This window comes from Equus asinus, chromosome 10 (genome assembly GCF_041296235.1).
Source record: "Equus asinus isolate D_3611 breed Donkey chromosome 10, EquAss-T2T_v2, whole genome shotgun sequence".
Classification (NCBI taxonomy): domain Eukaryota; kingdom Metazoa; phylum Chordata; class Mammalia; order Perissodactyla; family Equidae; genus Equus; species Equus asinus.
The window spans coordinates 30218534-30234435 of NC_091799.1; the positions used below are offsets into that span (position 1 = coordinate 30218534).

General features: G+C 58.8%; 1 protein-coding gene across 6 annotated transcripts in view; it reads right to left on the reverse strand.

Annotated features, from left to right (window-relative positions):
* COL27A1 (collagen type XXVII alpha 1 chain) overlaps positions 1-15902 on the reverse strand; it is a 144088-nt gene that overhangs the window by 81848 nt on the left and 46338 nt on the right. For all 6 annotated transcript variants that reach the window (XM_070518882.1, XM_070518886.1, XM_070518884.1 and 3 more), the window contains 4 exons: positions 13513-13566; positions 12539-12583; positions 3338-3391; positions 1002-1046 (listed from right to left, as the gene is read on the reverse strand). In XM_070518882.1, coding sequence (XP_070374983.1) covers positions 1002-1046; positions 3338-3391; positions 12539-12583; positions 13513-13566 — 198 coding nt within the window. The remainder of the gene's footprint in view (positions 1-1001; positions 1047-3337; positions 3392-12538; positions 12584-13512; positions 13567-15902) is intronic.

The following is a 15902-nucleotide window of genomic DNA, read 5'->3' on the forward strand; positions in this document are numbered from 1 at the left end:
GCCAAAGCTGGCAGCCCATTTGTCAAACTATGGAATAGTCTCTTTGTGTCCCTCCAAGGCCCCCAGACTCAAGCCCCATGAGGAATGATCCAGAGGACGGAGCAGAGGGGGCATCAGACCCTCGGGAAAGCTCCTGGAGTCATTTCCCAGGCTAGGGCCTCTCACCGGCCCTCGGGGCTGCCCCAAGGTCAAGGCTCACCCTTGGAAGGCCCAGTGGGGGGTCCTGGTTTTGGCTAATAGAACCGCTCCACCAGGCCTACCCCACCCTAGATGGAGTCAGAGGTCAGAGTGCCTCCCACCTCCCTGTGTACAAGCCTCTCTGAGTCCCAGGCACGCCAGGAAGTAATAACAATAGTTAATATAACAATATTTTCCACAGTGCTAGACTCTGCCAGGGACTGTACACGTGACACCTCATTTAATCCTCACAATCTCCCCAGGAGGATTCTAATATCATCCCTGTTTTATAGCTGAGGAACTAAGGCTCAGAGAGGCTAAGTGACTTGGCCCAGGTCACACAGCCAGGATGTGGCAGAGTTGTGACTTGAACTCAGGTGGCCTGGCTCTAAAGTCAGTGCTTTGAAGAAAAAGATGGAGAAGACAGCCCAACGTGGCCCGGAGCCTCAGCGACTCTGCCAGTCACTTCCTTCCTCTGGATCTGAAGCGCCTCACCTGTCGAATGGGCGTGCCATCACCTGCCTAGACCTCCTTGCAGAGCGGACAGGCAGCAGGTGTGAAAGTACATGGGCAGTCCCATGCTCCAAGCACCCACCGCCATTTAACCAATGAAGAAAGGGGCTCAGAGAAGCTAGGGGATCCAGCTGAGGCCACACAGCAGGGCCTGCCTCCCTCAGCTCCCTGCCCAGATTGGTCTGTCCTGCTCCCTCAGCTCCTCCTGAGGTTTGATGAGACACGGGCCTTTTCAGCAAGACTCGTCCCCTGCTCCCCACACCCTGCCTCCTGGCACTTTCCCTCCCCTCCCCAGTCATCGGGGTACTTACCATGAGGCCGGGGACTCCCGGGGGTCCTGGCAGGCCCAGCTCTCCCTGCAGACAGAGATCAAAGCGGTTACTGGCCCTGTCTCCCTCCAGGGCCTCTCCCTCCACACTGTCCTTCAAGCGGGCACCTGGCGGAATCCTTCGGAGCTGACCACTCCTTGTCCCTGGCCAGTGGCTCTCCTGAGCCTGGCTGGAGTTGGGACGAGACCTTGTCCCCACTCCGCCATCAGTTTTCCACATTTGTAAAAGGGGAAGGCTGGATTTCCCACATCCAGTACCTGCCCACTGTCAGCGTGAAAAGATAGGTGGCATCCTGATGTGGGTAAGAAAGATGTGCAGGATGCTCCACCCAGGAGACGTCAATCTCCAGGGATAGAGGGAAACACTGACGCTGCGGGGCTCAAGCGACGGGCCCAAGGTCAAGTGCAAGGAAATGACACAGCGGCGGGGGCTCCCAGCTGAGAGTCACCGGGCAGGCCTCCCTCCCTCCCTCTTTCAGCCAGGAGACGCTGGGGACCCTTCCAGAAGCCCCCCACCACCAGAAGGCAGCTCCAGGGTTTCGGCCTCCCAGGGCCTCTGAGATGCTGGAGAGGGCTCTCGTCTGGGAGTCAGGAGACGAGGCAGTGTGTGCTGCAGTGGGCGCTTCCCTTTATCCTCATCTCTAAAAATGGACCTTCAACTGCTTGCTCCAGAAAAGAGGGGAGAGGGGTTTGGGTCAAGCTCAAAATGCAAAGGCAGGAATAAAAACAGGGGGCCTAGCAAGGGTGAATATCCATGAGAACTGCCCACATCCTCCAAGCGGTTTGTCTTCCTCCCTCTGTGCAATCCCAGGGCTGCTCAGACAGGGGGTTGTCATTACTACAGCCATCAAGAAGGGGCAGAGGCGAGAAACAGCCTTGGCTTTACAACCAGGGAGCTGAGGCTCAGGGAGGGCAAGTGACTTGTCCAAGGTCACTCAGCAACACTGTGGCAGAGCTGGGGCCACACGTGAGGTCCACTTTCTGCTCCTCTAGGCCATGAGTACACAGACACCCCCGCCCCTCCCCAAGGGGACTTCCAGGGTGACATCATGTATTACAAGGGTTAATCAGTAACCGATCTGCGGAAGGGAAGGCCCTGATTTCTCCCCTCTGTGCCTTTGCCGGCTCTTTCCTCCACCTGGAATGTCCCCTCGCCTCTCTCCTCATCCCAATTCCAATGTCATCGTCCCCAGGAATCTTCCCTGTGCCTCTCTCCCTCTTCTACAGCCCCTGGGACCTCTTCAGTTCCAGCCACCTCACTCCACCCTGTGCGATGGGCCGGGGAGACAGCCATGAGCTCCTCGAGGGCAGGACACATACCGGGTTACTCCCTCCTGTGTATGACAGCTCCGTCCAGCGCACACTTGTCATGGACCAAACCCCTTCCCTGCCCCCACCCCCTCACTCCATCCACACAGCCGCCCTTGGAGTGAGCATTCTGGTCCCGCCCCCTGATTTACAGATAAGGCCATTCAAAGAGGCGAGCTGATTTGTCCAAGCTTCCACGCCTGGCAAGCGGTGCAGCAAGATTAAAACTCAGGGCTTAGGCCCCCAAGCGAGGCGGGGGCTCAGCCCCAGTGGGATCCGTCTCAGGGAGCATTCGTGAAATTGAAATTAGCACATCATCAGGGGCTGATGATGGACCCAGCGGCCACCTCCCTAGAGGGCACAGCTGGGCACAGCTGCTCAGGTGGGAAGCCCCCAGGAGAGATGGGGGACATGGCAGGTGTTCCGAAGAGCTCTGGACGTGGCCTGCACCCCCAGGCAGAGAATGAGCTTCCTGTCCCACCACAGCCTGAGCCCGGGACAGGAAGGGAAAGGCGGGCTCAGCTCCTCGGGGGCGGGCTGACCTGGCTCCTCGATGGGCCTCCAATTATTTACAAACTCTATAAACACGCCTGTGCTGGAGATTTCTGTCCGCCTCGGCTCTTCTCTCCACACAGGCCTGCAAACCATCTGCTTCCCAGGCTGCTGTCGTCCCGTAAACATTTCTGATGCTTCTTAAGATGGCAGTAGCCCTGGCTGCCCCAGTGGGGACGGACCCCTGGGTCTTCTGAAGTCCTCAGGGATGGGGCACAGCCCGGGGCTTTGGGATCAGTGGGTTCAGTGGGTTCAGTGGGCTGGGGGGCTCTGCTGGGGGGCCACAGGGCATCCGTAGCAGCCAGGAGCCTGGGGTCAAGAGAAGTCATGCTCTTTGTCCAAGGGCACACAGCTAGGTGGCGGGGCTGGGATTGAACCCCCGTTTTCTGAGCCCAAAGCTTGGGTTCCTGAAACCCGCAGGGCTGGCTCTGAATCTCTTTAAAAATGTGAAATACTTACAGGGTTTCCGTCCAGTCCAGGAGGGCCTCTCTCCCCAAAGTCTCCAGGAAACCCCTGAGGGCATGAGAGAGAGAAAACATCTGCACATGAGTGTCTGGGCCTGTGGGGCGGCTTTGATCCAACCCCCAGGGGACACAAGGACACGTCCATGCTGTTTCGCTCCTTGGCTCCGGGATCTGGGCAGGCAGTGGGGTCCCACGTCACCCCTGTGCCCTCAACAAACACCCCATGTAAAGAGCTTCTCAAGGACTGGCTACGGCGGGGGGCCCCTGGCCAGAGAACCCTCTTCTTCTCTGCTCAGAAGCTCTGGAAAGAACCTTGTCCCCTGCTCTCCAGTGGAAACGCCAACCCCGCAGTGCAAGCCCTGGTCCAAATGGAGAGCAGAGTCAGGAAGCTGCTCTAGGCCTGGAGAGGTCGCTGACTCGCTGAGAGTCTTAAGAGTCTCCTTTTCCCCCATGGGCCTCAGTTTCCCCACTGGTCAAAGAAGGGAAGCCCTCTGAGGCATCTTCCAGCTCAGACCTTCTATGGTTGTGACGGGGTCTTCCAAAACCACCCCTTGGAATCACAATCCCCATTTTACAGATACAGAAAGTGAGGCTCCAAAAGGGTAAGTGTCAAGATCGCACAAGGTCACACCACCAGCGAACATCAGCCCCGCGGCCACAGGTAAGTGTCTCGGCAGCTCTGAGGCCAGGCCACCGAACTGGCCCCCTCACCTCTTCTTGACCCCATTCCAGACTCTCTGGGGAGACGGGCAGCTGGAAAAACATCGGCTGTGGGGATGCCTCCGGGGGCCGGGGGAGAGGGAGAGCACGCCACCGGACTTCAAAAGGAAAAGACAGTCCTCGCGCTCGGAATTCAGGGAAACCTGCTCTCCTCCCCTCCTGAATCCAAATCGTTGTTTTTCCAGGGAAATTGAATGAAAAACAAGCACATGTTTTTCCGACCAAGTGGATGCCCGAGCTGTTCAAACAGTAACAATTCCTCAAGGAGGATGGCTGTGTTTCTGGTTTCTAAAGCGACCTGGGGAATCCAGCGAGGAGATCAGCCCTAAAAACTAAACCCAAACCAATTACGCCGTCTATCCTGGCTGAGCAAAGAGACCTCGAGACGTGTGTGCATCCAGGCCTGGAGCTTTGCCTCAGCCTGCAAACCTTGTGGTTGTTAGTGCCATCGCGTGGATTCCCACTCCTAATGACCCTGCGGACAAGAGAGCGGAACCTTGCCCGGTTTTTTTGGCGCCATCCTCTTGCCCTCCAGCACTATGTCAGACGGTGCCCCACTGCCGTTCACAGGGTTTGCATGGGCAATTTTTTCGGAAGAGGGTGGCCAGGTCCTTCTTCCTAGTCTGTCTCAGTCTGGAAGCTCCACTGAAACCTGTCCACCATGGTGACCCTGCTGGGGTTTGAGATCTGGTGGCATAGCTTTCAGCATCACAGCTACAGGCAGCCTCCATAGTACGACAGCCAGATGGGGGGTGTGGTTCCCTGACTGGGAAATGAACCCCAGCCGCAGTGGTGAGAGCGCCGAATCTTAACCCCTGGACCACCAGGGCAATCCTACTCCCCTCACATCCCTCCTCTGTCAGGAAGCCCTCTTGGATGAGAAAGGTGGGAGATGACATGGACCCTACGGGAGGTGTGGCTCATTCAGACACTGAACGGAGGAGACGAGGACGTATTCCAACCATGTGTCCATCAGCGACGGGGACGTCCTCTGAGAAATGCGTCGTTAGGCAATTTCGTCGTTACACGATCATCCTAGAGTGTACCCATCCAGCCCAGATGGTACAGCCTGCTACACACCCAGGCTGCGTGGGACTGACCTTACGGGACCACCGTCATGTACGGGTCTGTCCTTGACCAGACTGTCATCACGTGGTGCCCGACTGTAAGGAGATCTGGACCAAGCCGGTCACTTCTTAGGCACAACTTCACTTGCCTTTGACATCCATCCTTGAGGGCAAGGTTATCAGTGCCATGTGACAGATGGGGAAACTGAGGCTCAGAGAGGAAATGTCCCTTGGTCAAAGCCAAAAAGCAAGTTTGTGGCAGAGCTGGGCCCAGATCCCACCTCTCTGGACTCTGCCGTGTCTGTGTGAGCTGTGCACGGGCAGATCCCGGCATGCAGAAGCTGCTCGAATGTGTGCCCGACTGGTTTCAGAGGGTGGCAGAGGGGTGTGTGTGTATGTGTGTGCGTGTGCACAGGCCCACGTCCAGATCAAGTCTCTGTGGGGTACTCCTGACCCCATCTAAGATTCCTCTCCCCACATCCTTGGGGTTTCTCCTGGCAAATTCCAGCCTCACCCCAATCCAGCCCCTCTTCGTCATGCCGTACGGTGGATCCCTCTCCTCCTGGGACAGGCGACACCAGCCGGGTGGGCTGTGGTCAGGGGAAACTTCTAAAGGCACTGAGGTTGGGGCAGGGGGCCTGGCAGGAGAGGAGGACAACCCCTCTCGGGGCACGAGGGGGATGCTGTCCAGCTGGGCATCTGGCTGACTCCACATGGCCCACGAGGGGCAGGACTTGGGAGTCCCGTGCTCCAAGTCCAGCGTCTGGAGACAGCCTGGCCACTCACCCCAGCTCGCCTCCAGCCTGGCTGTGTCACCCGGGCAGACCCTGGCCTGACCCTGCGTCGAGCTCAGGCTGGGGGCTGTAACGTCTAAGACCCCTTTCAGCTTGGCCCAAGCCCTAGACGAGGCCTGGGAGGAAGGGGCGCCTTGGGGTAGGCGCAGGACTGCCTCCCAGCCAGGGCAAGATGCTGACCCTGACAGCATCCCCCGGGCACCGAGCCTGGCTGCCGCGCCCGTCCACTCACAGCCAGCAGCCCCCAGGCAGCTCTAGAGCGTGTGGCTCTGCATTCGGAGGCCACGCCAGGCTGGCTCGAGAACTCCTCTCAGACCCAACTGCTGGGCTCGCTTCCCCCACTAGGCTTGCGGACCAGAGCAACCCGATGCCAGTCCTGGCTCCACCACCCACGGGCCTCTCTGAGCCTCAGTGTCCTCTGCTGGGCATTGCGGAGCAGTAAGAGGAGGAGCCGAGATGTCACATGGAGGGCGAGCCCTTGCCAGCCCGTGGAGGCAGCAGCCATGTGCGGGCACGTCCCTGAGGTATAAGCGAGGGAGAGACCATCAGAAGGGTCAAAATCCCGAAGGGAGGCACTTGTGTAGACAAAATGCAGCCCACGTATCGCCCACGGGTGACCATAGTGGGATGATAAGAGTGACCGTAACAGCAAACTCCAATAGTCCAGTGAGATGTGGCCCCATTTTAAAGACGAGGTCCAGAGATGTTAGATCACTCGTCCAAAGTCACACAGCTAACGGACTAGCAGAGGCGCGATTTGAACCCAGGCAGTCTGACTCCAGAACCTGTTCTTTTAGCTATGACTGGACAGTGAACGCGCAGAATGGACTAGAGCCTGTGGTCTCTCAGCGGGCTCCTTCGAGCCCCGGGCTCATGCGCCAGAGGGAAAGGCGCTCCTGACGCTGAGGACCCGTCTGCTTGTATGTGCGTGGTCGCCTCACGGACCCACCCCTGTCTCCATCCGCAGTCTCCCTCCCTTCAGGAGTCCAGCAGAGGACTTCTGGGAATCTAGGATTTGTAATTAAAAGTGCAATGACTGGAAAAAAAAGACAGGAGCTTTAAAAATGCGGGAACAAAGCTTTGACTGGAACAACCATAGGTGGGCCAAGATGGAAAGACCCTAGCTGGTCCTGACATTCAACACCTCACTGCCCCAGTGGGGAGACTGAGGCCCCAAACAGGCCCAAGTCCCCATCACCCCGCTGGCCTGCCTCACCCCTTCATCCTGAGCAACATAGCCCATTTCTGACCCTGACGCTCGGCCCGGCTGGGTCTCAGAGAGGGGGTCGCCGAGCTGGGCACGCGGCCCCACCTCCACCCTGGCAGCTTCCCTCTGTCTGGCCACACCCGCCCGTGCATGACATGCGTTCCCAGCCTGGCCAGCAGCGGGACCTTTCCCCGCAGGCCTGAGCTCCTGGCGGCTGCAGGCTGGCCCGAGGCCCGAGGAATGAGCTGGGCGCCCTGCCGGGGCCCCAGCCACGTGGTCTCCCTGCTTCCCCGAGGTCAGGCCTCCCTGGGGAATGGGACGCCCGGGGCTTTGGGCAGAACAAGGCCCAGGAGGAGACCCGGCTCCACATTCCCTCTCGGCTACAGCAATTCCGAAGATGAGACATGAAGACAGGGGCAGTCCTTGTCACACACCCACGGCAGGACGCAAGGGCTGAGGAGGCCTCGGAGGGGTAGCTCGTCCGCTGCCTGGCCCCCAGGCAGTGTCTGCCCCGATGGTCTGCTCCAGAAGGTGGGATGCAGGCACAGGGCACGCCACAGCCTCCCGGATCAGAAGTCCTGCTGATGTCCGGAAGGCTCAGCAACCTGGCCTGCAGAATGGTCAGTCCTGCCCAACTCACCTGGCAGAGCTGGGCCAAAGAAGAGGTGCGATGCTGGAATCCAGCCCCTGGTAAAGCCTAACGTGCCATCACCCGCTAGTTAGGGTTTGTACCAACAGTGGGAATACTTAATAACTTCTGGGAAGAGCCGCCAGAAGGATCTCAGAGACCTCTTGACGATGTTTAAATTCTCCAAAGTCGGGAAGTTCCTCCACACGTCTAACCTGCATCCTTGCTGCTGCGCTTGAACCAGCCCGTACTCTTTTCCAGAAGATGCGTGCTGACACGGAGAGGCCCCCGAGGTCCCCAGTACCCGTTTCTCACGATGCAGCGCATATTTTTACCCTGCCCTTTTGAAATCCACAGGGAATCCATCAAGAAGAGTCACCTCAGGGAACAAGGAGGAGAGAGGCAGGCAGAGTCCCCACCGGGATTCCAGGGTCACCAACAGCCCTGGGACAGCCCTAGCTCGAGTCTGGGACCCTGGGGACCACAGCCCCAGCTCCCAGCATCACACAGCTAAGACCTTCATCTGTCTGGCCTCAGTTCCCCTGCGTGGAGCCCACTTTGCTCCCTGCTCCCCTCAGTCTGAGAAATGCAAAGAGCTCTGAACTTGAAGTCAAAAGGCAGAAGCCCCGTTCCACGCTGGGCGGGCGTGTGGCCTTGGGCAAGTCCCAATTGTCCCTGAGCCACACACAGAGGGAGCTGGGGCCAGGGCTGGGCCTCTAAGCTTTAGGGTCTGCCTGCCTGAGTCACTACGTAAGAACAGCGTTGGCAGGCCTGGCCGGAGGCCACGAGAGGAGCCGTGAGCAACGGCTGGCCCTGCTACGCATTCCAGCAGGCTGACAGCAACTTCACAGAGCGCCCGACAGAATTCACGGCAGCATCTTCCCAGCCCCCGTGAGAGAGCCTTGTCTGGGAGGCAGGGCCTGGTCCCCAGCTCTGAGTGCCACTGTGCCGTGCCCCGAACAAGCCAGGACAGCCCAGGAGAAATCCCTCCAGCTCCAGCAAGTTTGCAGCATCCTCCATTTGGACCCGTCCTCAGGGAACCACAGCACATTTCTCTTTCTGGCAGGTGACGTGAAGAGGAGAAGAGAGCCGTAGACTCAGCTTTCCTTTGAAGGCTGAGGATGTGAGCACAGAGAGGAGAAGGGTGATGTGGAGAGCACCCCGTACTAGCAAGCAAGGGTCCTGGCTTCGAGTCTTGACTCCGACACCGACTTGCTGTGTGACCTTGGGCACGTTGCTAACCTCTCTGAGCTATGTCTGCTCATCCGACATGGAGGTTGGGCCAGCTCATCCCTCCCATTCCTGCAGCTCTGATGCACTCTGACCTCTCCTGTCTCTTTCTCGGCTCCCATCAGCAGAAGACTCCAACGCACCCTCCTTCCAACCTGGCAGCAAGGAGGCCGTGTGCACGGGCCTGAGGTCCTGCTTGCTGGAGGCAGACGGACCACAGCAGAATCAGCAGCGGCCCCGCCAGAAACGAGGCCGGCTGCGATCCGGGACGAGCACTTCAGCTCATTCTCCCGACATTTCCTCTCGTTAATAAGCGCCCAGAAACCGCCCGGCCCTGGACTTGGACAAGAGAAAAGCCGTCACAGAAGGAGCCCCCAGCCCATCAGGCAGGCGGAGGGTTCGGGAACGCTGGTGGCAGGGGGACGGCTCAGGGAGCGTGCGGGCTGAGGGCACGGCGGACTCGGAGGCCCGGCAGAGGCAGAGATGAAGCCCCAGGCACTCGGGGACACGAAGTCATATTCCGGACACGTTCAATTCCACCCCACACAGAGCTGGCCCACTGCTGGCCACGGCGGTTGGACCAGAGTCCAGGGGACTTTCAGAGCCCTCAGGGGACGGTGAGGCCACAGGGCTGTCAGCCTGGAGGGAGGACAGTTCCTCCCACCCACACCTGACCCCCCAGTGCCGGGGACACCCCATCACGGAGGAGACGGTGGCATCTCAGGAGGTCAAAGGCACAGAGCCAGGAAGCAGAGCTGAGCTGTGGCGGGTTGACGGCTGACAAGACCGTGGGAAGTCTCTGGGTAAAAGGCTTTGACTGTCGCAGCCACGGTCTAAGCATCCGGAAAATAGGTAGAAGCAATCCGACCTCAAAGAATCAGTGGGGGAATCCCATGCAGTTCGAACAGCACGCAGACAGAGGCGCCTCCATCCATCTCGCTTCAGGGGCTCTGTTTTGACTACAGGTTATCCCCAGGGCCCCACACGTAGGAGGTGCTCCAGAAATTTCTATGGCACGAGAAATGAGTGAGTGGCCTCATCTCACGTGCAGATGGGACAACGGTGCTGAGCATCTCAGACCCGGGGCTGCCTGCCCGGCTCTTTCAACTCCAAGAAGAAAACAAGGAAGGCAGGGAGGAGGCGATGGCGGGGCCACAGGAGCAGGAAAGGGGAGACGGAGGCTGGAAGAGGACAGCCGAGGCACGGCCTTGGGGACGTCCCTTGTCGCAGCAGGTGGGGAAGAAGTCATGCACACCCAGCGTTTCCCAGGTCTGGCTTCCTCCATGCTCAGAAGACTCTGGAACCCACACCCACATCTGGGGCAAGAGGTGCCCCTCTGGCTGCTGCATTCTGACCCAGCTCCGACTCTGGGAAGCCACAGACCTTGGCCAGGTCATTTGCCCTCTGAGCCTCCATCTCATCTGTACGCTGACAAGGCCTGGGCCTCTGTGAGGCTCCCAGGATGGAGTCTGGGCTGATCTCCCATGGGTGGCACTGGAGGCGGACCTGAGTGATGGGACAGGGCCCAGATGAGATCATCTAATTCAGTCAACTGGCCCCCTTCTGCGACTGAAACTTTGGGAAAACAGGCCCAGAGAGGTGAAGCTGTTGGCTCGAAGTCACACAGCACACAGAAAGCCTCAGCCATCCATGAATCCACACATAGGAACAATGACTGCTACTACTTGTCGAGCACTTATTATGTGACAAGCACAAGGACCCCACGGGCTAGAAGCTATTATCCCTGTTTCTCAGCTGGGAGAACCACAGTTCAGAGAATTTCAGCCAATAATGCTCCTGCCCCAGGGCCTTTGCACCTGCTGTCCCCTCAAACTGGAATGCTCTTCCCCAGAGAGCCACATGGCTCCCATTCTCACCTCATTCAGGTTTTTCAAGAAGTGAGGAGGACTTCCTGGGCCAACTTCTTCAACAGCCCATACTCCAAAAACTCAGTCCCCCTACTCTGCTTCATCTTAACACTGAGCACCGTCTGACATGCAATCATTCATTCTTCACCCCCCCCCCCCAGCATTCAATCATGGTCTGTGTACCCATGAGAATGGGAACTGTGTGTTCACTGCTCAGCACCAAGCACACCATAGCACACACTCCATATTCACTGAATGAATGAATGAATGAACGAATGAATGAGTCTCCTTGCCCAAGGCCACCTGGCCTGAGGAGCAGATCCAGAGGCCAGCCCAGCCCTCGCAGACTCCAGGTCCTCACCGTGAAGCCAGAAGCCTCAGGTGCCACTCCTTGTCCAGATCTTAAGCGTCAGACCTCAGGCCCGGAGGGGCTTTCGGCCACAGGGAGACCCACGTCTGAGCGGGAGGCGCCCCTCGCTCGGCTCCTTGAAGCCAGAACCTGGATCTTGCTCTTCTTTGTACCCCCACTCGGCCCCAGAGGGCTTAGATCCCTACACTGCAACAGGTAAGGTGCCCGCGAACACGCATGCCAACCCCCAAATCACAGATGGCCTCCTTTCCGGGGACCCCTGAGTGCTGCTGGCCCCCTTCCAGCCACCTCTCCAGTTCTAACCTCCCCACAGTCCCATCTCCATCAACCACAAGCAAAGGGGGGCCCAGACCCGGAGCCGATGGTGCTTCCAGGTCCAGGGGTCCCCCTGTAGGGCAGCGGCAGAGACCATTAAGCCACCCAGGGGCTGCGTCTGAAAGAAGGATGGCTCAGTCACAGTCCTGGGTCTCTCTGCCTGGCTGCGGGGCCCTGGACACACCACCCCATCCTTCGGAGCCTCAGTTTCCCCTTGTAAATATGAGGTCATTGGAATGAATGACATTCCCCCCAGGAAAGATTCTAGGAATCCATGTTTACAACATTATCGCCGACCAGTGAACCCGAGAGGCCACCTTGATGCACCACCGAGATCAGAAGCCGTGGAGACAAACCGAGTTAGAATCCTGGCTCCGTTAGTCACTCGTTGTGAAACTGTGGGCCAGTTACCTAATTTCTCTGGGCCCTGGCTGTCTCTTCCTGCCCCGCAGACACCCAGACAAGGGGAAACACGATTTCCTCCCATGATGGAGAGTCACGGGCAAAGCTGGCATGTTGGGGGTTCCTGCTGAGCCCCTCCTGGGGGCACCCCTGCTGCGGGCCTGCCCACACCCCACTGCCCTCCGGCCTTGTGTGTGCACCAGTGGAACTGGTGACACCAAGACCATGTGGAGACTGCGTGTTTTCTGAGACAGGAGCACTGTCACCTGTCCGGCCGAGATCCCCCAGTCCGAGCAGGCCCGTGGACACTAAGGACCCAGACACAGAAGGGCACGGCAGAGCACCTGCGGCACACACAGCGAGAGGAACCCCCCGGGGGCCGGTGCCCACGCAGCCGCAGCCCCAGCCAGGCAGCAGCCACGCCGTGTTCCGGCAGCAGGACACCAGGCCCGACAGCCCCACACACTCAAAGCAGAGCAACGACCAAGCAGAGAGAAGCGGAGAACACGCAGGCCGCGGGTGGACACAGCAGCGCGGCCAGCGGGAGGCCCAGTTCACCCATAGAGTCTGCATCATAGACACGGAAAATCTTTACCGGCCTACCCATCTTGCCCCTCTTGCCAGGAACGCCAGGCAGACCCTGCAGGGGGAGAGACAGGGAAGAGGTCAGGATGCAGTTCGGGCACGGGACAACCAGCATCGCCCCAAACCAGCCCCAGAGCCACCCGCAAGAGGAAGTCACAGAGGACCTAGGGGACGGGCCACAGACACAGCGGGCGCCAGTTACGTGCACATCGGATGGATGGTCCTTGCCCTCTAGAGAGCTGGGGTCTGCATGGACCTGAGCTGGGGAACTGCCCAAGGAAAGCGCCCAGGGCTCCTGGTATTCAGTAGGTGTTCAATAAGTGCTCCTTCTGCTTTCCTTAGATTCTCTATACCCAGCTTGTCGATGAGGTTACAGTTCAGTTCCCAAACACGGGCTCATGCTGGGAGGGGATGGAGAGGATAGGCCCGTGGGCCATCCCGTCTCTGTGATGATTACTCAAATCTGTACCGAGAGCGAAAGCGGCCTCAGACAACGCGTCAACTGAGCACAGGCGTGTTCAATAAAACTTTACAGAAACAGACGGCTGACGGCACCCGGCCCACGGGCCACAGTTTGCAGACCCTGGATCTGAGATGTCCAAAACATCTCATTTCTCATTTCTCATTTGCTGAAAGCCCATGGGCAGCCCCTCGTGCTCTCAGAATAGAGCCCCTTTCTGACCTCAGCCTGGGGGCCGTGTAACTCGGCCCAGCACTCCCTCTAGCCTCGTCTCCCCTCTTCCCACCTCACACTCAGCGCTTTGACCGTGTCGACTGTCAAACTCGCAGAGTTTTTCTATGCCCTGACTTTGCACACGCTCTTCCCTTTGCGCGTGCTGCCCGCGTCTGGAAGGCCTGTGCTTTGACTGGTCCCCACAGTGGACTCCTATTCAACTCAAGGGCACCTCCTCCAGGAGGGACTCCCTGACTTCTCCAGGCTTGCACCTGGCAGAGGGGGTGGGTGGGAAACAGAAGCATACTCACTCGCTCTCCGTCGGACCCTGGCAGGCCGAAGAGCCCTGGGAGTCCAATGTAACCCTACGAAAGAGCAGGGGGCGGGTCAGGGGGGCTGCACGGGGCGGTCTGGCTGGCCCGCTCCCTCGCCGCCCTCCCTCGCCCGGCTCCTCTTCCTCGCTGTAGCAGTGCTCCGGCGGCTCCTCGATGACATAGGCCTTGAGGCAAGTGTATATGCCCATGGACTGCATGGTGCTGGCTTCCACGATGTAGTCCAAAGGCACATACCCTCACGCCAGGGAAGGGCACGGGCGCTCGCTCGCGGGAGGAGGCCCGCCCCGCGCCGGGGGCTCCGGGACCTGCGGGAAGGAAGCTGTCCCCCGGGTTAGATGCTAGCCTGGCACCAGGTCCCACCCATGCCCGGGAGGCCGGCGGGCGCCTGTGGCTTCTGTAACGCCTTCTTCCAGGGCCTCGAAGGCCCTGGACGTGGGCTCTCATCCCCCCGGCACCGGCCGCCAAGCACCGCAGGAACAGCAGTTGCCGCCCTGGCGTGGGTGTGTGTGCCACGTGTCCAGCCCTCCCAAGCACCCTGCAGATGGCAGCTGTCCCCCTCACTGGACACACAAGGGAATGCACCCTCCCCTCGAATGCTCCTGACGTTCTATCTCCCAGCCTTTACTTGTGCTGTGCCCTCCGCCAGCATGCCCTTCCCACCCCCAGGCCTGCAGGGCAAATCCTTCCAGCCCAGCTCTAATGCCCTCTCCTCTGCGAGCATCCCCGACACACTGAGCCAGAAGCAATCTCCTCCGTGCCCCCCCAGCACTCTCTTGCACCATCCCTTAAAGGGATGTACCACTTTCTCCCCTGAGCCCAGGGTTGGGCTCCTAACCACTTTGCTACACTGCCTCCCACAGACATGCAACCATCACAGACTCACAGACTCACAACCGTCTCTCCTTCCCTCTAAGGTCAAGAGGTCATGGAGCCTCCTTCTTGGCATCCAGCGTGATCGATATCCATTATCTTAAGCGACATTTACTGATCCTTCCAACCAAGGCTTATATCCCAGATGTACAGGTGAAAAAATGGGCTCAGAGAAGTTCAGCAACTTGCCCAAGATCCCACAGCTGGTTAACGGCAGAGCAGGTCTCAAAGCCAGTTGCCGCGACCCCAAAGCCTGCGCTCTCCCTACTTGATAAACATGAAGCCGGTGGTGGGACAGGGTTGGGAGGGCAGCGTGAGCGGCCCCGGCTCAGCCATGCTGCTCAGGGCCCTGTGACCCTGGAGAGGGCTGTGCTGGGGCCAGACCAGCTCTCTCTCCACATGTGGCCTCAAGATGCCGCTAGCATGACAAGCATGCAGCAGCCCCAGACGTCATTAGCCTGTGTCGCTTCTCCAGTCCTCCTGGCAGATCGGGGAACTGAGAAGACTTTCTCTCTGGGCTCAGAAAGCCTCTCTGGGCCACAGCTCGTGGGAACAGAGAGGGAGGGAGGCTCAGCATCCTAGGACAGGAGCCTCTTCAGTCCCTGCATATCACCACCATCACCATCACCATCATCATCATCATCACCATCACCATCATCATCACCATCACCACCATCATCATCATCACCATAACCACCATCATCATCATCATCACCACCATCATCAACATCATCACCATCATTACCATCATCATCATCACCATCACCATCATCATCATCACCACCATCATCATCACCATCACCACCATTATCATCATCATCACCATCATCACCATCACCATCACCATCATCATCATCACCACCATCATCACCATCATCAGGTCCTTGGGAGCTTGCCCACCCACCCCCTCACCCACCTCCCAGACACTCTCCTAACAGCTGCCAGTCAGTCCCAGGGATTAGGGCTGAGACTGTGGCCATAAATAGCTTTGGCTCAGGAGCAGAGAACATGTCACACCGGACCTGGCCTGACCGAGGACAGTGTGACCCACTTGCTGAGCATTCTTCGAGAAGCAGTGAGCCCAGGCCTCAGGAAAGCGGGTCCTCATCCCAGCTCCACTTTGGGCGTGCAGTGTGAACTGGGGCCCTCGGGTCCCCACCAGGATCCCAGTCCCCTTGTAGGTAGAAGAGAGGGTTCCACCAGATCACCTCTTTGTCTTCTGAACTCCATTTGCTCCCATTCAATTCACCCAGAACCTTCTCCACTGCCGACAGCCTGCCTGGGAGCCCACCCGGTGGTCCCCCTCAGCAGTACTTGTTTCCGACTTCCTGGTACCCCCGTGACACACTAGCCTTAGGGAGGGACATCACTCTCATTGCAAAGATGGGCAAACTGAGCCTGCTGGCTATGCAGGGTTTGCTCCGGGGACCTTGAAGGAGGGGAGATCAGACGCTCCAGCAGCCTCCAGGCCTGGGCAGCACCACCCACCGGGTGCC